The 27,397-nt window shown below is 47.7% G+C and overlaps 1 protein-coding gene across 1 annotated transcript in view; it reads right to left on the reverse strand.

Annotated features, from left to right (window-relative positions):
• Window positions 1–27,397, reverse strand: part of LSAMP (limbic system associated membrane protein) — a 434,442-nt gene that overhangs the window by 6,466 nt on the left and 400,579 nt on the right. Inside the window, 1 exon segment of the mRNA XM_077807324.1 lies at window positions 25,557–25,592. Coding sequence (XP_077663450.1) covers window positions 25,557–25,592 — 36 coding nt within the window.

Raw genomic sequence — 27,397 nt, forward strand, 5'->3', positions numbered from 1 at the left:
AAAAGCCAGCTGGGGGACAGGGTCCCATCTGAACCAGTGCCACAACTGACGCGCTCCCCGCCCCCCACATCTGCTCAAGTGATCTCTCAGCACCATGTCTCACACTTACGGTGCAGAACTTTATCTACAGCATGATGAGCTTATGTACATATGGACCATTCTCTTTGCATGCTTTAGAGAGAGACACACACACACACACAGACACACACGGGAGACAGAGACACCCGGCCAAATACAGGGGGAGAAGAGGAGAATAAAAACAGTGTGTTTGTAGCATAGTCAACACAGCTTGAGCTCAGGGCAGAGAGGGAGGTATTGGAGGAGAAGGGACATAAGGGAGGGGGCCAACGAGGGTGCAAGGGATGGGGGGAGGAGGCGTGGGGTTTCTTCGTGGGACACCAGTATGCAAAAGGGATCTGGATTACTGCTTTCCAAAAGTCTGAACTGGTGGAGAGTCAGCTCACCAAATGGCCAAGGGAATCAAGGGGTTAAGTGGCTATAAACATCACAGCAAAGACCTTCTCTTTCAGAAGACGAAAGAAAGAGGACTAAGGAAAGAAGGGGGAAAACAAGAAATCTGGTTGGTTGGGTGTTTTTTTTTACATCTCGGCGTCTTTGGCACAACGCGGTCCCCACCCAGCACCCCGTTCTCTCCTGCGCTCCATGTCACTTCCCGGGTGGTCGATGGCTTGACAGACGTCTTGTCATAATTCGGAATAAATGTTGCTGATTCGTCTTCGCTGTAATCCCCCCCCCCCCTTTGCTCCTGAACACATAAAAGTTGTGAAAGAACCAGTCCTCTCTCTCTCCCCCTCTTTTTTCGCTCTGTCTCCTGTATGACGCGCTTTGTTTTGTGTGTTGTTATTGTTGCTGTTGTTGTTGGGTTTTTTAATTTGATTTTATTAACATTTGCTAAGTAGGCAGAGCAGGGACACTGCCAGCAGCCACAGTGGTACGGCCAAACTCATTGAACCGTTGTCTACTCTCCCTGTGCCAGGTCCTGTAGGGAGAGAGTGGGAAGGAAGAGAAAAGAGGAAAGGGTTACTTACAGCGAGGAAGAAACAGTCAGCAAGAAACATGTCGATGGCCTTCAAAAGCACTGACTCACTGCTTCTGTGAGCACCACACAGAATGCTCCCGCGCCATTCCCTACAGAGCCTCCTACTGGGACAGGCTGGGATTGGAGGGGAGCGTCCTCATAGAGAGCTTGTTTGCCAGAGTTCCTACAGTGTGTCCTGCTGAGAAAAGCTGGGACTGCAGTGTCTGAGCTCCCCAGAGCCAGTGCCCCTGCCCCATTCCCTCCTGCACCTCCTGCTGGGAGAGGCTGGTACTGAAGTAGCTGTGAGGTTTCCCACATCCAGCACCGTTCCTTACAATGCCACCTGCCGGAAGAGGTTGGGCCTGTTGGAGAGCCGCTGTGAGCTCCTCAGCAAACAAGCTGTTATATCCTCCTCTAGCTTTCGCTAGCGATGGCAACATGGCTGTTCTTTTCACCTGCCTCCTTGTGGTAGCCCTTGAATGCCAGAACTTGTTATAATTCTGCACATTGATGATGTCTGTTTGCAGCCAAATGCCGGCTCCTCAGGGGCCGATTCATCACAGCGCTCCAATCAATGAAACATGGAACCAATCAGTGAATGCCTTCAGTCCCAGGGGAGGCGCCGTAATTATTTGTTTGTTAATCGGGAGGAGGAACAATTTCCATGGAACTGTTATGACCCTGTGGTGCTGCACCTATAGGAAAGGGGAAAGGGAATCCCAGCAAAGCTTTGATTTTCACAGGGGTGGGGAATGAAGTCGACAAGCTTGGCACTGCAGCAAGAAATAATGCAGACTTGCTATTGGAATATTGCATCCCAACACAAGTGACATCTCATTCATCCTCCCATTTGTGGCTCTCGTTCCTGGACTGCTTTTAAGGCAGAGACTCAGCTTGACATTCTCCCTGCAGCCCCAGACAGTGGTAGCTTGTTATACCATGGTGTGTGTGATAAGTCAGCACCTGCCCATGCTTGTGTGTGGTTGTGCAGGAATAGTGGGATGTATATATGGGGCGTGTGTTTGTATAGGCAGGTGTATGGTGCATGGGGGAGAATCAGGCTGTCTAAGAAGACATATTTCATTACAGCAGAGAGAACTGTTTATTGTGAAAAATATCCTTTACAGGACAGTCTGAGAATTTAATAGGGATGGAACCACTAGAGTTCTACAGAAATAGCCTGGAAAACCTATAAAATGTAACAGAGAATGAGAATCTATAGGAGTTTTTGAGCCATGCTACAGAATTGTATAGCAGGGATATAATTCTCTATTCAAGTCTATATGGTGCTTAAGAGAAACACAAATCAGACGTCAGGAATTATAACATTCAAAAACCAGCCGGAGAACACTTCAATCTCTCTGGTCACTCAATTACAGACCTAAAGGTTGCAATTCTTCAACAAAAAACTTCAAAAACAGACTCCAACGAGAGACTGCTGAACTGGAATTAATTTGCAAACTGGACACCATTACATTAGGCTTGAAATAAAGACTGGGAGTGGTTGAGTCATTGCACAAAGTAAAACTATTTCCCCACGTTTATTCCCTCCCCTCCCCACTGTTCCTCAGACGTTCTTGTCAACTGCTGGAAATGGCCCACCTTGATTATCACTACAAAAGGTTTTTTTCTCTCCTGCGGGTAATAGCTCACCTTACCTGATCACTCTCCTTACAGTTTGTATGGTAACACCCGTTGTTTCATGTTCTCTATGTATATAAATCTCCCCACTGTATTTTCCACTGAATGCATCCGATGAAGTGGGCTGTAGCTCACGAAAGCTTATGCTCAAATAAATGTGCTAGTCTCTAAGGTGCCACTCGTACTCCTTTTCTTTTTGCGGATACAGACTGACACGGCTGCTACTCGGAAACCTGATAGAGAGGTTCTCATTATTCATGCAATTCTGTAGCCTTTTCCCAGATGAGATTGGTTACTATCATAGCTCTTTGTTTAGCCATCCAGCTGTTAGTGAACTGATCCCATTTTTTTCATTATTAGGAAGTTTATGTCGAATCCTGTGGACCGTATCATTTTCAGCCTATGGGATGCTTCTTCAGCTATTCACCATGCATCTAGTGAAGCTGGTCACCTAAGTCACATGGTACTGTTTCTGCACTCTGGCTGAGTGCCAGAAACTTTTTAAACAAGGGAAGGCTCAAGAGTGAATTGTGCACTTACCCCATTCAAATCCTGAGACCAATCATTGCTGAACTTTTGAGAGCATTTGCAGCCAACGGTTGACTGAACAGTCATGAATAATAAATAATCTGACCCCACAAATCACAGTGAATGCACCAGGGGGCTTTTATTCACAAAAACGTCTGTGAGGCAGGCTTTTTATTATTCAGTTATAATATGCATCTATGTGATTATGGGCACAGAGATCTGCATTTGTGCATGCACATTATAGATGTCCAGTATGCATGTGTGAGGCTAGGCAGGTGGGTGTGTGTGTGTGTTCATGAAGGTGTGTGTTCGCACATACCAGTGCACAGCTTTGTGCTAGTGTTCCATGCACCCTGGATTGACGTGCAGTATTTATAGGTAGGCCAGTACAGATATATATGTGTGTGTGTGTGTGCTGGTGATTGCACACATACGAGTGTGTGAAGGTGTGTGTGCCCCCATGGATTGATATACCTTATGTATCTGTGAGCCTGTGAAGATGTGCGTTTTCTGGTGACTTCACTCGTACCAGTGCATAGATGTGTGTATATGTGTGTGGGGGTGCGTGCGCCCCTTCCCCCATGGAATGGTGTCCAGTATGCATTGTGAGTCTCTATAGTGGTGCGTGCGTGTGTGTGTGTGTGTGTGTGAGACTGCTCACATAACAGTGTCTGTGTAGATACCAATGGGTAGATATGTAACACATGCACGTCATGATATGAGGCTCCATGCAGGCATGGGTGGATCTGTACGAGTGTGTGTGATGTGCTTTCCAATGGCGTCGTCTGTAATGAAGTTAGAGTAGTCGCTGCCTGTCCAAGAGCGGTACAGGGCTTCCAGGAGCAGCGGCCCGGGCCACGTCTCAGGGGGTGTGTCAGACAGACTGGCCTGCTCCATCTGCATCATCTCCCATCCAGGGCTCTGTTACAAGCCTCATCCCGAAAAGCGGGCAGGGAGGGATGAGCCGGGGGACTACGGAAAGAAAACGAGAGCTTGGGAGGAGGCACCTGGGCCTGGGAGCCCCTGGGAGGGGCTGCAGGGTGGTGAGTCTGGGAGGAACTATGGCTGTAGCAGCTCACACTCATGCTCAGCAGCATCAGTGAGTATGACGTTGTGTGATGAAGACTGTGTATTCCAGTGGGCATGCACGGCCTTCTCTGTGGATGAGCAAGTGTGTGCAGTTGTGTGAGTCCTGTGAAATTGTGTGCAACTACTCGAGTCTTTGTAGGTGACAGTGGGGTGGGTGTGTAGTCATGACACTCTGTCTATGTGTAGCTGTGGTGCAGTAGTCATATGTAGTCCTGTCAGTGCCTGTGTGCAGCAATGAATCTGCATGCGGTTGCGTTCATGTCCACAGTGGGCCCGTGTGTCGTTGTGCGGCTGTCTGCAGTGAGTCTGCGTGTAGCTGTGTGGCTGTCTGCGCAGTGGGTCCGGGTGTCATTGTGTTGTCTGCCGTGATCTGTGTGTAGCCATATTGGTCTGCAGGGGGCCTGTGTGGATGTGTGGATGTCTCTAATGGGTTTGTATGTAGTTGTATTGGCCTGCAGTGGGTCTGTGTGGATGTATATAGTAGGTCTGTGTGGAGTTGTATTGGTCTATAGTAGGTCTGTGTGGAGTTGTGTGTGGATGTCTGCTGTGGGTCTGTGTGTAGCTATGTTGGTCTGCAGTGGGTCCGTGTGTAGCTATGCTATTGTCTGCCATGGGTCTGTGCATAGCTGTGCTGTTTGTTGTCTGCCATGGTCTGTGTGTAGCTGTATTGGGCTGCAGTGGGTCTGTGTGTAGTTGTGTGGATGTCTGCGCCCATCCACAGCAGGAATCACTGGAGACTAAGTGTAGAGGCCATGCCTCCTTTTCCCCAGTCATGGCCCCCACACGCAGGAGACCCCAGGTAGCTGGTTAAGCTGGCTTCTAGGCTGTTTGGAGCCATTGCTGCAGTTCAAAGCATCCCCAGCCTGCGTGTAGCTCCGGCAAACACTGTGTGTAGCTCTATTTAATCTCTGTGTGCCACTGACAGCACTAGTTGAAAATTTTTCGTTGAAGAATTCCTCAACCAAATGTCTGTTTTCGTGGAAATTTTTTTGATTTCATCAAAGAAATGAAAACGCCAAAACTCAGTGAAAAATTGAAATGACAATGAAACGCTTTTGCTTTAATTGAAATTTTTGCATGAAATAAAACAGATTTCCCAACCAGCCCTAGCAGTCATATAGGCACAGGTTGCTGTGACTATGTGGAGTTGTGTCAATCTCTGTGTAAAGGCACTTGTGTGGTTTTGCATACGTGGGACACAATCACTTCCGAGTCCAAGTCCAGTCACATTGGGATCCAGTTTGGATCTTCAGTTGAACAGATCAGACCACCCGTCTAGCCCCATCCCACCTTTCCTGGCTTGCCACATTCCTCCACTCAACTTTAATGGACTGTATTCACTCCTGAGCCCTGTCTGAAGAGATCCATAGGATCAACTCTTCCCCCTCCAGTCCCTGTTTTACAGGACAGCTGCCAACCTTCTCTAAGGTGTCCCTTTGCCTCCCATCCCATCTGAGACCGGATGGATTCCGAGCTGAGGAAGCTGGTGGCAGGTCATCAAATTCCTGACTGCGTACAGAGGCAGGGCCCAACACAAACCCACAAATCTGAGTAGCCCCCAAACTTTGTGGGGGACTGAGATTCAAATCCAGAGCCCAGCTTTCCAGGTGACCCCTGCTGCAAGAAAGGGTTTGAGCTATGGGGTGTTCACTATCTGGATCTAGATCCAGGTTTTACTGCTCTACTCTTAACCCCTCATCCGTGCTCTCTGAATGGCACCAGCACCTACCATGCCCAGGTGACTTAATTCCAGGAAAACAGATGGCCAAGTCCCTGGAAGGGAGAGGCAGCGAAGGAAGGCCAGTGGGATGCTGCATGTTCTTGTTGGGTAGAGGGAACCACACCCAGGAATGAAGCAAATATGAGCCATTTCTATGAGGGCTCCACTTCAAGTACAGAGAGGCTGATGCTGTAGTCTTTGGCGCCACCTGCTGCCCATTGTTACCCACTACAGCAAGACCCAGCTGACTATAAAGATCACACCTCTGTCAATGTAGGCTGTTCCAAAAACTTTTGTGGGTATATTTGTGGGCTCCCTCTGCTCATCATTAAATCCCTCCTTATTTTAGATCCACACCTCTTGCTGTTACAGTACATACAGTTTCATCTTGTTTCTGAGTAATTTCACCTGCTCAAGAAGCTGAAGAACTGCTTGCACTGGCTACACCCAAATATCAAGTAGTTAGGTTCTATGCAAATTTCACCTCTGTCCTTCAGCCCACCAATGATTCCTCATTATGCCAATGAGCCCCAGTGTTGCACCCAAGGACCAACTTATATCCCTGGGCTCCCCACACAGCTCTGCCAAGGCCTCTCAATCCTGACCTACATTAACCCCACCCGCACCCCTCCCGCCGCTATTCCAATCCTCAGAAGATAGACAACAGGTGCTGAATTGTGTGAAGGGTCTTTTTTCTGGGAATACATGCACAAAATGAATGATTAGAGCTGATCACCAGACTCCTACCACTTGTATCATCTCAAATAGATTTTAGTGAAGGGCTCCAGAAGCAAAAAGCCATTGCACTAATCAACTTGCATCTTATATCTCTTCAAGAGTCAGTGTACACTCATTTGTCTGTCTGAGACCAGAGATTAGTTCTTGCTACCAAAATTGTATTACGAACCAAATCTTAAATACCTGAGTTCACAGATGAGGTTTGGGTTCACCCTTTCTACCCAACTCAGAAGTGTCTACTTTAAATGTCTACAGAGGTGATTGGTTTACAGCAACGGGTACCTCTTTCATTTCCAACTCCCCACCCTTGGCCTAGAACCTGTGTTCTGTGACAGTGGTTTGCACGCTGACATCCTGCTTTACACTTTCTCCCTTGTTATTTGGTGACACAGTTGAGTTCATGACCATTCATCATATGTGAAAGGTGTTTCTTTCAGTTTAGCCAGGGAAGAAAACTGGGTTTCAGATGAAAGATTAATGGGAACATTTGGGGAATTTGCCAAGTAACCGACATTTCACCCAAGGGGCTGAAAAGCTTGAGAGAATAGGAGCAAGTGAACTGGAAGTGGGAGAAACAGAGTGGAAAATGGCCACAATGTTTGCACGTCTCCTAAACTGTGGCTATATTTGCAGCTTTGCACCTGGCTCTACTCTGCAAAGTGACTCTGTTACAGTGCATCAACGGGCTCCATGTTTCCTATCGCTCAGTGACTCCAAAGCAAATGAGTCACTTTACAAATTAAAAGCTGGTTTAGCTAACTTCACCCTCAGCGAGGGTGATCAGCTGTCCCAATTGTATTGTGACAGTCCCCATGTTCAGGGCTTTGTTTTATGTAGGCGCCTATTACCTCCTCCTCCTGTCCTGACTGTTCACACTTGCTATCTGGTCACCCTACCCTCAGACTTGAGAATCTGGCTGGGCTCTTTCCTTCGCATTCATCAGCACTGATAAAGGCCCTGCCAGCTAGATTCTGCCTTCCAGAACACCCAGGTGATGCCATTGTTTTCAGAGGGTTTGTACAGACCTAATCGATGGACACATAGGCCCAGATTCTCAAAGATATTGAGGATCCTAGCTGTACCTCTAGGTGTCTAAATTCACCATTGTAGGCACCACTGACATGTTCAAAACCTGCTCCCAGCTGCTCCTTACCTCTGCAGGTGCCTAAGTCCTCTAGGCACATAAGTTTCCATCAGTTGGCAGCCAATGAGCAGCTCAGAGCCATCGCTCCAGCCAAAGCCCCAGCATCTCCAAGGCAGGATTCTCAAACTAGGTGGGAGACACCCATCTCAACAGTAAAAAGAACAGGAGTACTTGTGGCACCTGAGAGACTAACAAATTTATTAGAGCATAAGCTTTCATGGGCTACAGCCCACTTCATCGGATGCATAGAACGGAACATATAGTAATAAGATATATGTATGCATACAGAGAAGGTGGAAGTTGCCATACAAACTGTGAGAGGCTAATTAGTTAAGATGAGCTATTATCAGCAGGAGGAAAAAAAAAACTTTTGTAGTGATAATCAAGATGGCCCATTTAGACAGTTGACAAGAAGGTGTGAGGATACTTAACTTAGAGAAAGAGATTCATTCTGTGTAATGACCCAGTCACTTCCAGTCCCTATTCAAACCCAGGTTAATGGTATCTAGTTTGCATATTAATTCAAGCTCAGCAGTTTCTCTTTGGGTCTGGTTTTGAAGCTTTTCTGTTGCAAAATTGTCACCCTTAAATCTTTTACTGAGTGGCCAGAGAGGTTCAAGTGTTCTCCTACCGGTTTTTACTCAGTAAAAGATTTAAGGGTGACAATATATATGTATTCTTACTATATGTTCCATTCTATGCATCCGATGAAGTGGGCTGTAGCCCACAAAAGCTTATGCTCTAATAAATTTGTTAGTCTCTAAGGTGTCACAAATCCTCCTGTTCTTTTTGCGGATACAGACTAACACAGCTGCTACTCTGCAATTTATCTCAACAGTGGGCCCTGAGCCCCCTGCCTAACACTTGCCACCTATAAGCCCTGCAGATGGAGGGCTTGAGGCAGATCACTGGTGGGGAGCGGGGACAGTATAATGCCTACACAAAAGACACCCAAGGGGTCACAGAAAAATGGCTGGCGAGCATCACAGAAGTATCGAGTGTGTGCGGGAGACTGAGAGTTTAGGCTGCTGGGGCATGGGCTACCTAAGCAGCCTACCTGGTGCAGGTGCCTCATTCCAGGACAGGGTATGCGGCTGAGACTCCTGAGCAGAGGGAGGTGCCTATGTCTGGCCTGTCAGTCAGGTGCACCAGGTCAACTACTTAGGGGCCTACACCTCGCTCCTCTTTCTGTCCCACCCCTCAGCATTTCCTGCTGGCTGGCTTAGGCAGCTCACCACTCAGCCTGCTGGCTTCTGAGGATCTCTTAGCCACCTGACACTCTGCATGCCTTGCCTGAGGCCCAGAGCCTCAAGTGCAATTAGGCACCAACCTCCCATTGAAATGAATGGGAGTTTGTGCCCCCACACCATTGTAATAATCTTTGTACAACAGATACCTTGCAGGGTATCATTTGAAAATTAACAATGCCTGGACCAATTTCTGGTGTGCTGTATGTATGCAATGTCTAGTAAGAGTTTTGGCTACATGCTGGAATGATAACTTATATGTGTTCAAGCCAGGCACATCACGGGGATTTGGTAAACAGGCCTGCTTAGACAAAGGAATGTATATTTGAGTCAGGCAAAGACAATGAAGGGCCATTTTTACATGTTAGGTAAACTAAGCTAATAAGCAAACAAGTGGGGGAAGAAAGAGCATGGAGCTTCCTTCGCCACCAGACTCCATGTCGCCTTCCTCACAACTTGAATAAACTTTACTTTGAGGGGTACCCCTCAGGAGAATCCATCGCAAAGGTGCATTGGACTATAGAAGAGAGGGGCAAGGAAACCCCCCATTATTTATCTTTCATCTAAGAAGACAAAGGTACCAAACCTTTGACTTTGTGGGACAGAGCCTGACCCAGGGATTCGGTCAGCCATCTAGATGGAAACGTGGTGAGGATTTTACCGTGACCCATGTCTAGCTGGTTATGTTTTAGGTATTAGAAAGAGTTTTTATCTTTATTTCTCTTGTAACCATTTCTGACTTTAAGCCTTATGGTTGTATTCACTTAAAATATCTCTCTTTGTCATTAAATATACTTGTTTTATTTTAATTGGACTATTTGATTATTCCAGTTAAAGTAACAAACTGAAGGATATTGACTCCTTAAAGGAGCAACAAACTTGAACATTCCTCGGATTGTTCCAGAACAGGGCTGAACATTTCAAAACACATTTTTGGGAAAACGTGGGGCTGGGGAGAGTGTGGATTCACCTTACCAGTTGTTAGCCAAGGCTGGCGGAGGCCAGTGGAAGGCTGTGGTATTGCAGGAATGCTCCAAGATCCAAAATGTTGTACCTCGGCTCCCAAGTACATAGACATAGAGGGCATGCTTGTGACTGACTGTGGGTGTCCCAGGCAGAGAGCCACAGTGGCAAGGCATTGTGAGGCACTCGGGGTTACAGGGTAAGAGGTGACATAGCTCTTCATTGTATCCCAGAATGTCACAGAGTTAGGCACCTAAATATCTTGGTGGATCAGGTCCTGCACACCTGACTCAGGGCTGTGGATTCCAGAAGGCAGTAGGCCACCTAGGGATTAGGCATTGCAATGCTGAGTGCCACAAGGCCTAAGTACCTTTGTTGGAGCTGGACCTTAGTGAAAAATTCTATTGATGATCCACATGGAATAGACCCTCAGCTCCTTTTTTGCTGAGCTGTGTTGGCTTTCCAGGGTTAACAATCAAAATATTCAAAACACCACCAATGTACTTCATCCTGCTCTGCAGCACCCCTTTGCTATTCCAGTCTGGGGCTCCCCACACAATTCTGCCAATGCGCCTCACTCCTGCCTTGCAGCTCCCCCTCCCCCTCATTCCAGTGCTGGGTGCTCCACACATCTCTGCTAATGCCCTTGATCCCGATCTGTGACAGCCCCAGTTACTGCAAACATGGGCTGCGCTGCAACAGAAATTACCAGATGGTGCCAAAATTCATGACTATTTTTGATGAGTATCACCAAACTCATGTCACTTGTGACTTAGAAACCATCTGTTCCCGCGCTTTTCCCCATGTATTTATGAAGGGCCACAGTGTCCTGTAGCCTGGATTAGCTAGGAACATGGCATGGCAAAGTGAGACATTAGTTCTTTATGTTGCTGGGTCAGCTATGTTTCTTTGGGCCTAGCTTTTGACAAGACACTATATAGAGTCTGTCCCTCAGGCATTGCTCTTGGCTGCCTAACCTCTGGAGAACGTAGCTGGTCTGAGAAAGGCCCTTGCCCAGGTCGGGGAGCTTTCTGGCATCTATCTCAGTCCTGCATAGGGAGGTGCTGGGATGCCGTGGTCTGTCAATGGACGAGTTGAGTGAGAAGCTACACATTCAGCTGATCCAAGGCCACCACATATCGAGCACCAAGCTACTGGGCTGCAAGTTGCCTCCCAGACACAGTCTGAGTTAGTGAGTGGTCATGGGCTGAGACAAAGAGAAAGTTGGATCAGCTGAGGGATGGACTGACACATAAGCTATGCAATGACATATCTTTCTAAAATATAGGCTCAAGCACCAGAATGGGCTAGATGCAGGAATCACAGGGTTAAATTTGCTGGCCTGTGTTACACAGGTGGTCAGATGAGATGATCACAGTCGTCTCTTCTGGTCATAAAAACTATGTGTGGGTGACCCTGTCACCTGGTGGAGCTCTGGAACGGCATCTGCTGTTGGCCAGCCAGCCAGTGACTAAATCCAGATGGCAATCCCTGAAGTTTTACATTGGCCAATCATTGCCCATCTGAAGGGGATCGGTGTCCATGTGAGGCCAGCACAGGTAGGTATGGGCAACTGGTGATGTCAGCTCAGAGATGTGATGACTCTGAAAAGGGGCAACACCAGCCCACTGATATGTTGGTTACAATACAGAGACGGTGCCGGCTCAGTTGTGTGATAAGTATGGGCTGATGCTGGCCAAGAATTGTGATGGGTATGGGCAGAGAGATGATGCTTGCCCAAGGATGGGTTGATGTGATGGGAAAGGTAAGACAGCAAGGGCAGCTAAGAGCTGGCTATGATATGAGGATGATGCAAGAATAGGCATGTTATGGCTAGGGAATATGATGGCTAGGAGAAGGGGCTGATGGGAGTTAGGGGCTGATGGTATGGAAAGGAAGCCCTGGGATTTGATTAATATGAGAAGGGGGCAATGCTGGCTCAGGTGTGTGGAAGAGGTGTCAGAGAAGGCATGCTATGAACTCTGGGATGGGATGGTCATCAGACAGCGGGACCTCTCCTCCTTTCTTCTGAGTGTGACTGCCATCCCCTGGCACTGTACACTGCCCTTGGCTACATCTTGATGGATCCTGTGCATCTTTGCCATGGGTTTGATTTTTTTTTTTTTTAGTGCCTCCTTTCTCTTAGCTTTGGGGTGGTAGAAAGGGAAACACCTTGGGACAGATTCCCCAAAATCACTTGGGCCAGGCCATTTGTGTTATATACTGATCTACTTTGCCCTGTCTCAGCCACGCATAATGCTCCCAGGGAAAACCACGAGCGCAATATTAGCTGGAGTTATGGCATCCTTCCCCCACTCCCCCTCAGAGCTTAGCTAGATCCTGCCACAAAGTGGCAAAGGAGGGTTAAGAAATGCAGGTTAATAGCAAGGGCGCTACACCACGTTTCCCCACAAGGTGGCATCCAAAGTCAAAAATGAGGAAAACCTCCTGGCCAAACAGTGCTGACCTGTGCACAGCTCTGCAAACTGGAGACAAGTCCATGTGCAGATCTTATCCCAAAGTTTCCGGGACGATTGCATTTGGGGCTCTGGGTCAGATGCACCCAGAAATGTCCCTTCCTCCTCCGAATGAGACAGCTGGGCATCAGGAGAGGAGCCCGGAGTCCACGTGAAATGATTCCAGCAACTGACCCAAGCCGACTTCTGCTATCTACCTACCTAGCAGTCACTCGATCCCTCCCTCCCTACTTCCCAGGTGATTGCTCTGTCTCACCCCCTCAGCTGGGAAGCAGATGTTAATCTGACCTGTTTCATCCAGCAGCTCTACATGTCATTATCATCTGTGGCCTGTGGTCTAACTCGGCAATGGAAGACCTGGAGAGGAGTGGATCTAACATCCAACTTCACTGAGCTACTGACACTTGGTAGGCAAGCCTGAAAAACCAGAACGTGCTGTACAGATGCTTCTTGCCACAGCGGGATGTTCTAATGTTGTGACCTGAGGCGAATGCAGTGTTAGTCAGAGACCTGTCCATCCCACACCCTCCCCGCAACACGGACCCCAATTCTTTCCTACAACCAGGATGGGGCACACAGAGCTCTGGTGGGACCTGTAAGCAGGGTGGCGCCGCCCCCCACCTTCAGAGGTGTAGGCAGCAGCAGTGTGTAATTAGCAGGTCCGTGCATGGAGACTCTATTGTCCCTAGGCTCTGGACTGACCTGCCACTCCACACAGTCCCACTACGCACTCAGTGGCTGCAGGATCTAGCCTGGTCTGAGAGTGAACTCCATAAGCCCCTTCAACTGCACAGGGAACAGCACCCACATGGCACAGGCACCACAGATATCCCCAGTACTTGAACCTGTGGGCGCTCGTATCACACTGAGATCTCCAGCACGACAGAGGAGTCCCTTCAACTGCACGCACGTAACATTCATCCCCAAAGGGCAACCCCAGCTTCTCATCTGCAGAGGGGCTCCCTGCAGCCCCTCCCCATGCCTCCTCATCTGTCCACTGGTAAAGGGACTCTCCATGGCCTCTCATGCCAGGTTCCTGGGATCAGTGATCTGAGGGGCCAATATGGAGCTGTGGGTTGCGAAACCTAAGAGTGTGATTCTCCTTTCACTTACATTGGTGTAAGCCAGGAGTTGCTCCACTGAATTTAATGTCAAACCAGTGTGAGAGGAGAAATGGGCCCTATGACTCTTTTTTTGAGGAGAGAGAAGAGGTCTGTCTGCAGTTGGGTGACTAAGGGAGGGAAAAAATCTAGCAGGCCGTATTTCAGGGAGCACCACAGCATCAGAGGCCAGCTCTGTTTACAATTAAGTTCACTGATGCTTATCTGGAGACGTCTCTTGGGCACGTCTTGGGACAGGAGTAGTAGCAGGGAAAGAACATAACCATCTACTAAAGAAAAAGGAGCAGGGGCTGGACAAAAGCTGGTCTCTCTTTCCTCCCTGCCCCCTCCGGCCACAGCTTGCAGGGGCCAGGTTTTTACACATGCCAGCTCCTCTGCAGGAAGTCATTTTTCTAGTCTGTTGACTCTCTTTGCCAGGGCTTCCGAAGATGAAATCTTTATTATCAGGGAGGCTTAAAAGGGAGGAATACTGTTAATTCCATTTTCAAGGTCATACTTTGAAAGTTATTAATTTCTTTCTTCCAAGGCTCTGCACTCTACTTTGAGGCTTTAGGGATTAGCAGCTTCTACTTACTAGGGCTTCCTTGGTTGTGGGTTTTTTTTCCAACCTTCCTTTGTGCTTTGGGAAAAAAGACACAATTCACGCACCACTCTGGTTGCAGCACGCTTGTACCTTATTCTTACTGTCAGTTAATACCTATGGACCTGCTGTTGCTACTTATATTCCCTGGTAGGACGGGCTCTTACGATTAAATCTTGAGTTGGGGCACTGGGTGGACCTCGTGTCTACACAGTCAATACACTGGCTTTTTCTGGAGCCAGCCAGGTCCTCTGCATGAGCTAGCGATGACCCCATTCTAGAGCCCATCCACAGTGGGCTAGCAACTGTTCCTGGTATTCTAGAGATGGCCCATTTTCTCCTGGCTTGCTAGAGTCCATATTGCCATAGTTGCTGTAGAAGGGGACTGCTGTCCTAGCTAACAAAGCCTATGACTAGAAGACCAAATATGGTTCCAAGCCAGGTAGATGAGTTTCTCTCACAGCTAAGCTATTTTCTTCCTGTAGATTTCAGAAAGTTCTGGGGTTTTACCACTGCTGAGAAAATCCCCTCTGCCTCTCTCCTCTTTCATTCTCTGAGCAGCTAAGACTGATTAATCAAAAACCTGGCATGTTGCCTCTCCCAAATGCATTACTGAGCCCGTTCTTGTCCTTGATCCTTCCATCTAAAGATCTGATTCTACAAGCAAAGCAGCTGGGGACCACGTTACACAGGTCACTCCCCTGGGCCATTCCTGGCTTGGGTCTGAGTTCTCTCCCCCACAAGCTTCTAGGGGAGAATGAATTCCTTCCATATTCAGATTTCCAGCTGATTGCGCATGTGTGCACCAGTGTGTCCCATCCCCTCAGCAAGCAGCCAGTGCTGAACACAGTCCGGCTTCTCAGTGCAGGGCAAACAGCCTGGATCCCACCACACTGGGTGTGCAGTGTGTTGGCTAAATAGATGCCCAGTCTGTGTTCACCCCGCCACGCATCTTTGAGCATAGCTGCACTAGGCACCAAATGAATTCCTTTGGTGTGCCAGGTTTTCATGGGCATGAATTGTGTGCATGTGTCCGGGGGATGGAAGACTGGGGTTGGGGCATGGAGACAGGGTAGGGGATAGGTGTGGGGAGTGAGGTACAGTGAGTGGAAGGTGGTGGGGTAGGAGAGCGAGCAGAGATGGGGCTTAAGGAGAGAGACAGAGTGGGAAACAGAGAGTGAGACAGAATGAGAAGCAGGGAAGAGGGGGCAGGGGAGTAGTCTTAATGACGGGTACTGAGTGAGACAGAGGCCGGCGCAGAGAGAGCTTGAAAGGAAGTGATGGAGGATATGTCTGCACTTTGACCAGGGGCTGATTCCCAGCTTTAAGAGACACACCTGCACTAGCTGTGATCAAGCTAGAATGCTAAAAATAGCCATAGCACCACAAGCAGTGGGAGGGGCTAGCCACCCCACCTACAATCCCCTCCATGATGCTAGGTACATACTTGGGGCATCTCCTCTTGCGACTTGTGCCGCCATAGTGACCTGTTAGTGTGCTAGCTGGATCAGAACCAGCCTGGGTATGTCTTCTTGAGCTCAGATTCACACCTCCAGGTCTTGTGTAGGCGTGCACAGAGGCAGAGAGGGAGAGCGGACAGAGAAAGAAAATGGAGCATGAATGAGAGAAGTCTGAAGGGAGATAGAAGAGGACAAGAGGTTGGCACAGAGAGATGTAGGGAAGGAAAAAAGGAGAGCGGGACAGAGGTTAATAGAACAGTACAGAAGGATAGTAGGGAGGGGACAGAAAGGGGCAGGGAGCTAGACTCACAGAAAACTGTTCTGTTTTTCCCTTTGGTGAAGGCTTCTTTTGTTCCTTTCTCTTCCCTGGGCTGTGGTCTGACCACTTGACATGCCACAGCCGCTGTTCTGTGACCAGGCCTTTGTTAGCGTCTCTGCGAGCATGTGTGTAGAGCAATGTGCATGTTGTAGATGGCATATGAGCTGGTTAGTGTCGATACAAGTGTGTGTACTATGTGCCTGCACTTGTGGGAGTAGGTGTGCATCTGCTTTTGGTGTTGTGTGATCAGGGTTGTGTGTAAAGTGTGTGTGTGTATATAGATCCTGGGATGTCTCCGTTATGTTCACAGCTGTCTGTGTACTTCAGGGGCCTGACTCTCAGTTGCACTAAGGCCCCTTTACTTTGCTCTTGTTGGCAGAAATGGCCTTCTGAGAATGCCCTCTGACATAGCGCTGACACAGGGATTCAGCCCTGAGGCTGCTCTAACTTACACCAAGGGCCCGGTAAGGCCCTGCACAGTCCCAGGATGGGGTTGGGGCTAGATTCTGTGCTATGCCTCTAGGGAACCACAGCCCAGAAGGTGCAGCCCAGAAGGAGGGGGGCAAAGGTGGCCTTAAGCCACCTCTACATCTCCTGGATTCTGGGTCTGGCTGGGGGCTAGAATGGCCCCCAACATATATTAGAGTGGCTTTGGGGGCTGCTCTAACTTATGGTAGCCTCACTGTGACTGCCATTGGGCTGTTCAGAAGCACTTTACTTCCTGCCCCCAGCATATCCCCATGCCATGGACTGCAAGAGGGGCAGAACAGCGCTGGGTATGTCAGACCTACCCTACTCCTGGGGAAGCCTCCCCCTCACCACTGTGGCCCGTTTATGGCCCCTGAATGTTACTGAAGCAGAATCTGGCCTGGGGCTTGAAACTCCCTTTGTCCACTCCACCTCCATCTCCACCCCAGAGGCAGGAATGGAGTAACTGAGAATGAGGCCCTAGACATAGGTGTGTGTGTGTGTGTGTGAGAGAGAGAGAGAGAGAATAGCTAACACTATAGATGTCATGTGAGTTGTGTGAACACAACCCTGTGTTTTTTCATGTTTGAGTTGGCGTGGATGTGAGTGAATTATAACTCTCATGCAAGTCAGTTTGTATGTCTCCCTGTGTGAGTAGATATGTGTGTCCTATAGCTGTTGGGTATGTGTGTGTGTAAATACGGATGTGAGAGTGGCTCTGTGTGCACTCTAAAACTCAAATGCTGGTCTCCCCTAAAGCCCCTTATTGGTATTCCAGCAGTGCAAAGTGATCTTAAAACTGCCCGAAACAGCCCTTGTGTGGGGGAATGCTTGAGTGGATCTGAGCGAGCTATGGTGGCTTTCTGCTAGCCTAGCCCAGCCCCCCTGGCTGGAGCAGGTTGTGCACTTGTGATCCCTGATGGGGCACAGCCCCTATAGAGCTGTTATAACCTATTACAACTTAGAGCAACCCTGAGGCTACTCTGAGTTTCACTGGGTCGGGGGCGGGGGGAAAGGGGGCACAGAACTGGCTCTTAGCTGGTGTCAGGTTTGGGGCAGCGTGGAAAGATGGCACACAATCCCTTCTGGTTGCCCTTTCAGTGATCCTAAGCACCTGAGGATCAAGCCCTAGGTGGTGTGTGCATTGAATAAGCCTACGTGTGTATCTCCATGTGAGCAAGTAGGTGTGTCCACTGTAGGTGCTGGGAAAGTTGGTTTGTGTGTGTGTGTGTGTTTGTGTGTGTCAAGTCCCACAACAGCTACCACAGACGATGCCTGGCTGGGACTGAACAAAGCTGCACTGGCTATGTTGCATCCTCTTCAATGCAGGAACCACTTGCACTGATTCTCCCCCTGCTCCCTGCTCCCACTGCCACCCTGACATAGCCATTCCCAGACGTGCGAAGGGCACACTAAGCCCCATTTCCCCTTATTCTCCTTCCAAACACACCCTCCCTCTTTTGTTAGGTCCTTCAATGGGCAAAACACTTCCTGTGTGTGCGCCAGGAGGACTCTGCTTTTCCGTGAGTCTGATTTGTTTGCAGAAAGGGTTTTTTTTTTCCTGGTTGTTTTTGTTTTCTGAGAGAGCGCTGAGACAGCTGTATTAATCACGCAAGCCCAGCCATGTGTAATGTGCTTTATCAACCACAGAGCAAGCACTGAATGGCAACCAGTTCGCGAATGGGCCCAGCGCAGTGCCTGAGCCTAGAAGATAAACCCGACGCTTCCCAAACTGACTTACCATCCTGGGTTAGTGAATGGAGAGGCTGTTCGCTTGGGACAATAACCAGACGGGAGGCCAATTTGCTAGGCAAATTCCTTAGTGGTTTTCAAAGTGGAAATGGGGAAGGAGGGTGAGGATGTGGGGGGGGGCAGCTCTATTCAAGGATTAAAAAGAGAAGTAATGTCTGTTCTCTCCCCACCCCACTTTAATTTCAGTGCAGCTTTTCACAACAGGTTCCGCTACTTGGAAGGCAACTGAAAAAGGAGCGGGAGAGAGAGAGAGGGAGGGAGCAGGGTCTTTATGTGTATTTGTTATAAACTTGATATAAGATTTATATCCTCACCCCAAAAACTCCCCACCCCCCCCAAATAAAGAGCTTACGGTAATGGTTTAAGAGACAATATTGTTATTCCCTGAATGGTCACATGGAGGCATCAGGAGGTGGTTTGAAGCCATGCCAAGTGGTGCGTTTCACAGCGGGATCTGTAGTTCTGCCAAGTTCTGGATTGTTTGGATCTGGAGGGGTATGTTCTGCCTGAGTGCTGGTCTAAACTGAACCCATCCACAGTACAGCTCAAACTCTGCTAACAGCGATCACACCTGGCAATTTATTACCCGGATTGATTAGCCTAGGGTGGGGTGGTTTCTAATCCATTTAGTGAAGATGGGGATTTTTTCCAATATTCTGACCCAGAACCCCCACTAGAGCATTAAGGCAGGAACACTGTTTTGCAGCTATGCTCTGTGTGCAGCAAACAGTGCTACAACCAGGTTAAGCTGTAGCTGTGGCTAAAAAGGACGTCAAGTGTGTTTACCACTCTATAGTGAGGGCAAAGGTTGAATTGAAGAGCATTTCCCTCGGCTTTCCAGTCCTAGCTCTCAACCTCCTCCTCCCTCTCACTCAGCTCACTGGACTCTCTGCAGCACTGCAGCTGGAGAGGGTTATGGAAATGTATGCAATCCAGGCCTCATTTTGGAATAAATCAATCAAAATTAAAATTAATGAACAAAAAGTACAGAAACAGAGCAAGCAATAAAACGATTTCTCTCTCTTTTGCGGGTGGGGGGGGAGAGCAGGGGGAGGGAACAGAGGGTTTTTGGGCAGTCTTGACAAATGTTAGCCCAAGCTAATGTTAGTTGTTATATTAATAATAATACTAAGACTTGGAGTTGCTCTAGCTCCCGATCCAAGGTGCTGTTTCTCGACCTGAATTAATTCTCTCAACTCCCTCTGAGGTCAGCATTATTATCCTCCTTTTACACATGGGGAAAGTGAGGATGAGACAAGACATGCAACTTGCCCAAGGTCACATGAATCATAGATTCACAGGTGTTAAGGCCAGATGGGACCATTCTGATCATCTAGTCTGACCTCCTGCATAATGCTGGCCACAGGACTTCCCCGAATTAATTCCTATTCAGAATAGAATAGATCTTTTAGAACAACTTCCAATCTTCAGTAAACATTGCCAGGGATGCAGAATGCCCTACATCCTTTCATCAGTTGTTCCAGTGGTTAATTACTCTCACCGTTAAAAACTTGTATCTTATTCCCAGTTTGAATTTGTCTAGCTTCAACTTTCGCAATGATGAGTCTGTCTATGGTAGACCAGGAACAGAATCCAGCTGTCCCAAAGTCCTGGCTTGTGCTTTACGCACCTCTGCTCCTTTCTGCTTCATTGGCCAGATTTTCAAAAGACCTCAGCATCCCACATGATCATGCCCTTTGGTGCCGAAGGGTATGTCTTCACCACAGGTGACTGGCACGTGGGTCTGAGCACCTGAGCTAGCCTAGCCCAGTTTGAGCATCCATACTGCAAAGCCATACTTAAGCCACAACCATGTTGCTGCACCTTACACTGGTGTTGTACTCACCAAATTGGAACAGAGCTTGTTTGAAAATCTGGCTCAATAATGTCAGCTGGAAGCCTTTTGCTTTCCTGAGCCCTACTTTCTGCTTAGGGTGGCAGCTTTTAAACAAGTGAGCTTCTGCTGAGCTGAAGATAACTGAAACCAACCAGCAATCCAATTATGTGACAGAGGTGCACCCTGGTCATACACAAATATACCATGACATAGTGATGAGCCTAGCCTGAATTGTGGACCCAAACACCCTGTGACCTTTGGGAAAGTTCTGATCCAGAGATGGATCAAAATGCTGCACCTCATGCTTGTCATGTCTTTTAATTATTTCTGTTTCCTGGCTGCTTCGGTGTCAGGAACAGGGATCAAAACAAGCATTTGGGCCTGTTTATGCTACAAGTTCTCAGCCAGGCTAAAGAATTAACATGTTTTAAAAGCAGCGTATGCGATTTGGGATTTCACTGGTCCTTTCTTTGAGCCCTGCTGGGGAAGTGAGTTCAAATCCTAAAGAATGGTTGGGGATGGGGAGGGACCTTGATCATGGTCTAGACTGGTTTCATGATGGGAACCAAATAATGAGCATAAAGATCGAATTCAGACCTGGTGTAAGCAGAATTTGGCCCTAGAAACACTGTGGTGCCTGCCAAGCAATTCCTCTTCTTGGGCATGAACAGCAGGTATGGCAGTGCCTGACCCACTTGCAAGCAACCAAGGACTTACCAAAGGATTTTTTATGGTCTGATTGGGACTGGCTTGATCAAGGGAAAGCAGTTCTGACTGCTCAGCAGGCCAGCCCTGTACCACGTTGGCTCCTCAGAGTTTGTGCTGCTCAAAAGGTCCTATTTCCCCATGATTTTTTTCCTGTAGAGACATCCTGTTTAAAACCAACCAGACCACCCAGTTTTTGCCAAATGCAGAGTCACTCTCCAAGAGAAAAGTGTTCACTCACTGGAATTGCTTTGGTGCTAAGGTCCATGTGTTGGAGGGAGTGTGCTGGGAGAGAACAAGTGATCACATTAACAGGAGAGGTCTCTGTGCTTCCCAGAGGGGAGCCAGTCCCTGAGTAGGAGGGAGAAGAATGGGAGGCCGTTAAAGGGAAAGCTGCTCTTTGGGTCTCTTAGGAAGCTCCAACCTCTGGTCATTAGACATAAATGAACAGCTCTCTTCTCCCTCCCTTCCTCCCACCCCAATCAAGGCATTAGTAACAATACAAGCTACAAGGACTACAGCTAAAAGGAGACTAGCTACAATCTACAGTCCATCCAGGGTCATTCTCCAATCTGTGTCTGTTTGGTGGAAAGATAGGCCTGCCCCCGATCAGTCACCTCACCACTATCTTTATCCTGTTGATGAGCAATGGAACTGGATTTTGTTTGATGTGGCCCTACTGAGTGGCTTCTGCACTTGATTCCTTCTGGTGTTAAAATACACAGCCCAGGATAGCGCCACTCACTGCCCTGACACTTGGCAAGCTCTGGCAGAGATCCCAGGACAGGCACTGTGAAGGAGGTGGGGCTGATCTGTAATCTAGGTGACCTAGTTGATGGGATAGTTTTTAAAACATTATGGCTCTGTTGGGTTATGGGAATGTTTACTATTTTCATGTGTTGGTTCAGTTTAATAGCAGGACTGTTAGGAAAGTAGCAGGAAGGTAACACGATGACTCCAAGATAAGGAACCTTTCAGTAAACAAGGAGGGCTCAGAAGGGACAATGCTTGAGCTGTTATCTGGGAAAATGCAACTTATAGGCTCCAGTCAAAGTTACAAGACTGCTTTTGCCACAGCGGGCTGCCAAAAGACCAAAGGAACGCTCAAGAGTTTAAAAGTCCAGGGCGAGGTAGCTGTCCAAGAGCTGCTCACGGAGAACTGATTGAAGCTGAGACAGATGCCACTGGAGGGCCTGAAGAAGCAAAACGTACCTGGTCCACTACTATAGGGTGGCGGGGTTTAGGAGTAAGACTGTTAAGATTGGTTTGACAAAGCTGTCTGGTCACCTGTATGAATCACAGGTCACAAGCTCCCAAAGGGAAGAACTGCAGGTGCCAAATCCACTGGGGCCTGCTAAGTAATCACGGCAGGTACACAGGGTACTACAGCCCAAGGCCCAATCTAAGAGTGGGAGACTCATGGGAATCCCCCCCAAAAGAGGTGAATGCACAAGGCCCTGGGCAGGGGCGGGGGAGGTGCAGTTAGAGAGATCAGAAAAGGTGCAGCCAGACCTGTGACTATGGCAGGCAGCACAGAAAAAAACATCCTTAAGGCTTAACAAAGATCCCATCCTACTAGCCTTATCCTTGGAAGGAGAGGGGCCTCCTTGAAAACTTTCTTCCACAAAAGAACTCTGAGCTCTTTTGAAAATCTGGCCTACTGATGATGCAGTGATGCAACAGCCAGACGCTGTGACATCACAGCAGAAATAGAGCAATGTTACAACACGATGATGTGACATTAGCCCAGATGAGGTTTCAAGCACTTTGAATGTCTTGCCTCAACAATCAGGATGGCTAGAAATTTTACCAGGGAATTTGGTACTGTAGTGGTGGTCACAGGCTCCATTTTCAACAGCTGAAATAAGGACGAGTTGGGTTTCACTAATGCTCTAGGAAAGTCTTCCCCATCAAATTCGAGTCCCGTGTATTGTTAAATAGCTCCCTTTGAAATCTCTGACCTCTTTTAAACGGCAGCTAGCAGATAATAACAATACTTAGAATGTACACAGCCCTTTCCATCTCAATGCACCTCACTAATTAATTCACTAATTAATTAATCATCAGAAACCCCAGGAGGTAGGAAAGTGTCATCTATATTTTATAGATAGGGAAACTGGGGTACAAAGAGGGGACGTGACGTGCCTTAGGTCACAGAGGAGGCTGATGGCAAAGAGAACGGAACCCAAAAACCCATATAGTGATGGAGTCCGCGTCATGCAAGGAAACTTTTTTGCCTGGTGTTTCTTTAAAGGTGAACTGCAAAGGACAAGTGAAGATTGAGATAAGCACCAATGCCTGTGCTGGATGCCCACATTAAAGAAGCAGCTGGGAGCTTTCAGCAAAAGAAATGAGGTGCAGAGTATTAAAATTATATTTTCCTTCTGTGAAATCCTCTCAGCGCTTCCTGGTTCACTGAAGATATCGCAGAATACAACAAATTCCTAAAGACTCACTGGAACTGTGATGTCACAGTGTGATGTCCACTGAGACATTATTACTAAAACAAGAACCAGCAAGAAAATATCAAAGGCAGCGGGGAAGAATTTTCACAGGTTGATTAAAACTGTGCTGGATGGCGCAGGCACTGTGGCTAGAACTTAGAAGGGGCGTTTGGCATAGAAATCTGGGCTCAGCTCAGCTGGAATTTTTAGCATTTGCCTTAATGGGCCACTAATGCACAACAGGAGACAATGCAGTTGGGAGAAAAAAATAGCAAAACCTTTGTCTGCCTGTGGAATTAAAAAAAGGACAAAAATGTCTTCTCAATTTGTAGAAAAATATTTGCTAGTAAAAACCCCACATCTTAAAAAATTAAAAGAACCAAAAACTTAAACCCTGAACAGCCATTGTGACTTTAATTTCATATCTGAGCCCATGTTTCATTTACAGTGTGTTTGATAATTGCATTTAATTGGATTTATTTTTCCATGCTAGATTCCCAACGGCCTGCTTTACTCCTTTTCCCAGCTTCTTGAATGTTATTTGCGAATCACTCCCTGGGATTTAATTTTAATGTTGGCTTGATTTCAATTTTTCTTTTTTTCGGGTACTTTTCGTTAATTGTATTTGCAGATTTGCCTTTAAATATAATAAGTGTAGCCCTATCCTGGCCCTGAAGAAGTTGTCTGCAGCAGAGCTTGATTTGAAACTGCGGGGTGGTTAAGTGAAGCTGGTGTAAAACTCCCACCATCCATTGCTCACTTCCTCTAAGGCTTCCCAGGGTTTGCTGTGCCCGGCCAATGGGGGCTGTGGGAAGCGGCGCGGGCCGAGGGACGTACTGGCCGCTACTTCCCGTAGCCCCCATTGGCCGGCACAGCGAACCGCAGCCAGTGGGAGCCTCAATCGGCCAAACCTGTGAATGTGGCAGGTAAACAAACTGGCCCGGGCCACCAGGGGCTTTCCCTGAACAAGCTGAGTCCCAAGTTTGGGAAACACTGCTCTAAGGAAATGCTGGTGTTCCGCTTGGCACACTGAATTGCTTTCCAAAAGAAAATGGACTCCTAATAATCCTTTGCATTTGACCTCAAAGTGCTCCAGCAACATTAACTAGTTAGTCCTCACGCCAGCCCTGAGAATTAAGTAAGTATCAATATCTCCATCATGGAGCTGGGGAAACTGAGGTATGGTGGGGCATAGGCAGTGCTTAATTTGTAATGAAAGAGGTGCCAGGGCTCAAGCAATTTTTTTACATTCATAACTGATGCAGCAGGCCCAGAGGTGCTGGGGCTACGAACTGCCAAGCCTAGAGGTGCCAGGGCTCAGCCCTGCCAAGTCCTGGCACAAATTAAGCACTGGAGGCCAGAGTTTTCAAAGTGACTAGTGATTTTGGGTGCCTCCATTTTTGGGTGCCCAACTTGAAACACCTTGTAAGGGCCTGATTTCAGAAAGGACTGAGCACCCATCCTCTGAAAATCAGGCCCTCTCAATTGGAACATCTAATAACGGAGACATGGCCATACTGATTTGACCAAAACGAGTGTGTGGCAGATCTGGGAATAATATCCAGGTCTCCTGATTCCCTGCCTTGTGTTCACACTCATTCCTTGTGAACTGGGTCAAATCAGAGGTGCCTCATGTCTGCTTTAATGTCTACACTATGCTTCTTTTCACAGTTAGTGCCCCAACTGTCCTGCCATGTGAACAGCAAAGACATTTTCACTGGGAGTGATGAATCACAAAAAGTGAGGTGGCTCATTAGGATCAGCACTCAAAAGTTTGGATGCTTCTCTGGACATTCCATACCCTGAGATGGAAATCTGAGAGTAGTAGTTTTATGTTTTTTCCCCTCTTACAGGATTTCAGAATCCTTCTGCTTCTGGTCAGACTGGGAGGACCAAGAAATGAGCCTCTTTTTGAGTTACTGTGGCACATATGCTTCTGGTTGGAAAATATACAATAATTAGAAATGGGCCTGAGGACAAACTGAACACTGGGAACATTTGGATCTGGATCCAAACACAACAGCTCAGGCTAGTCTCTACAAAAAGTGGGAAGAAAAGAAGTTAAGCAAAGTCACTTGAACCTCAGGTTTGGATTCAATCTGACATTTTGGCACCAATTTTTTGGGGGGAGAGAGGGAGAAGGGGGCAACTGGGATGCAAAGCAAAAGGGGACATCCTTATTTTCCTGTCATTCTGCTCTGCCCACCCTTGGCTTTTAGTATTTGTTGAGATGATGGAGAATGACCCGGCTAGAGAGGTACTTTGACATAAAGCATATACTGACCTGGAAAAGGGTTGGGGAGTGTGGGTAAAACTCGCTCTAAGGGGGGAAAAACAACAATAAGCAACATGCAGGAGAAAAGGAAATGCCACTTTCCACACCCAGCAAGCAGCAGTTACAAACCTGACAGCTCCCCCATCCTGCAATTGGACTGACTAAGAAGGTTTCACATACAGAGTATTATGCTACCAACACATCACAGTACATGTTTCCATGGATTCAGATTGGGAGTTGAGGAGAAACCAACTCAATGGCACACAGAACTGAACAATCAAGGTCTATACAGCAGGAGGAATAAAAGAGCTGCCATGACGCTATTTGTAGTGGAAGGGTCACATGGCCTCTTCCTGTTTCCAAATGCCACTGAGTCATCAGACCATGGGCCACCTTTGCGGCATCTCCTGCTTGGACCTAGCCTTTGGCAGAGAAGTGAATTATGCAGGTAGGCTTGCCAGGTCATCTACGTGGATTTATTGCCTCCACAGAACCTATCTTAATGGACACACCCACAGGGATCTGAGCGCATGATCATTCACCATGCTGCAACCTAATTGGTGACACATTTCTTAAGTGCCCTCACCTCCCCATGGCGCAATATTTGGGGAAAAGTTTTCACAGTCCCATCAACATCTCCTCGTTTATACAGCCTACTGGGCTGGGGGATTTGGTTATAGATTTTGAAGATTCATCTTTGGTACATTGTTACATCATGATACTGCTGCTGCTGGCACCATACTTTGCATTTCGATAGCACTTTCCCTTCCAGGATCTCAAAGCACTTAAGACAGACGTTAAAGAATTAAGACTCACATACCCATTCTGAGGTGGCAGATTATCCCCACTTTACAGATTGTGCCCAGATGCATTGAGAGGGTAACTGGTTTATCTATGGTCACACAGGCATAGCCAGGAACAGAACTGGACCCATGCCGAACACATGTTCTGACCAGTAGACCATTCTCCCTCCATTAGATGAAGTGGAATTTGTCCCAGCCAATTCAGATTGCTCGATGGTATGTGTCACCCAAATGGTGAATATGGGGACTGAACCAGCTAGAGGAGTTCCCAGTCTCCCCTGATGCCAGGCGTGTGGCTGCAGGCATATGAATGTGTGAATATACTGTAGATCCTGATAGAGCAGAGAAGCAGCGACTCTGCTCAATGAACTAATAGACACTGTCTCTGTTTGACTGAACCTGTGGGAGCTGCACTAAGATCATCGCTGATGGAATTGTATTTGGCAGGTTATACAGGTAGTCAACCATTATTCACTTCTAAGCTGAACTTCAGCTATTGAGAGACACGTGCTCTTTCTAAAACACCCGTGCTCATATAAACTGGACTCTGAATAGCTGAAGGTTCTCCAAGCCAATCAGGATGTAGCAGGTCAATTACGTCCTGGTGAAAATGACAGATCTCCTGCATTAACAGGCCCAGCAGAAGTGTCTGAATCCACAGCAGGAATTGGGGAGATTGTCTCTTGTTTGGAAAATACACAGGTAGGCTGGGTCTCTGTTATGTAGCAACAGGGGATTCTTGTTCTGTGAAAACAGGCTATTGTGCTGACATGATTTCCGTATTATTTAGTTAGTTAAATCATAACTCAGACCTGTTTCCTTCCTGTCCTGTAGATGGCGAGAGGCTGCATATTGCAAGCAGTTAGAATGCAATAGCCTCATTCTCACACTATTTTCTATTAAATGACTAGACCTCCATTCCCCTTGCCTGCTGAGCAACAGCCTTTCTACTCCACCAAAGGTGTAATAGCTGCTTCTCAGCCCCACCCCACCCCATCACCACCATAAGAACTCTACCTCAGCTCATTATTCTCCCTGTTATTGCAG

Source organism: Eretmochelys imbricata, chromosome 1 (genome assembly GCF_965152235.1).
Source record: "Eretmochelys imbricata isolate rEreImb1 chromosome 1, rEreImb1.hap1, whole genome shotgun sequence".
In the NCBI taxonomy this organism is placed as follows: domain Eukaryota; kingdom Metazoa; phylum Chordata; order Testudines; family Cheloniidae; genus Eretmochelys; species Eretmochelys imbricata.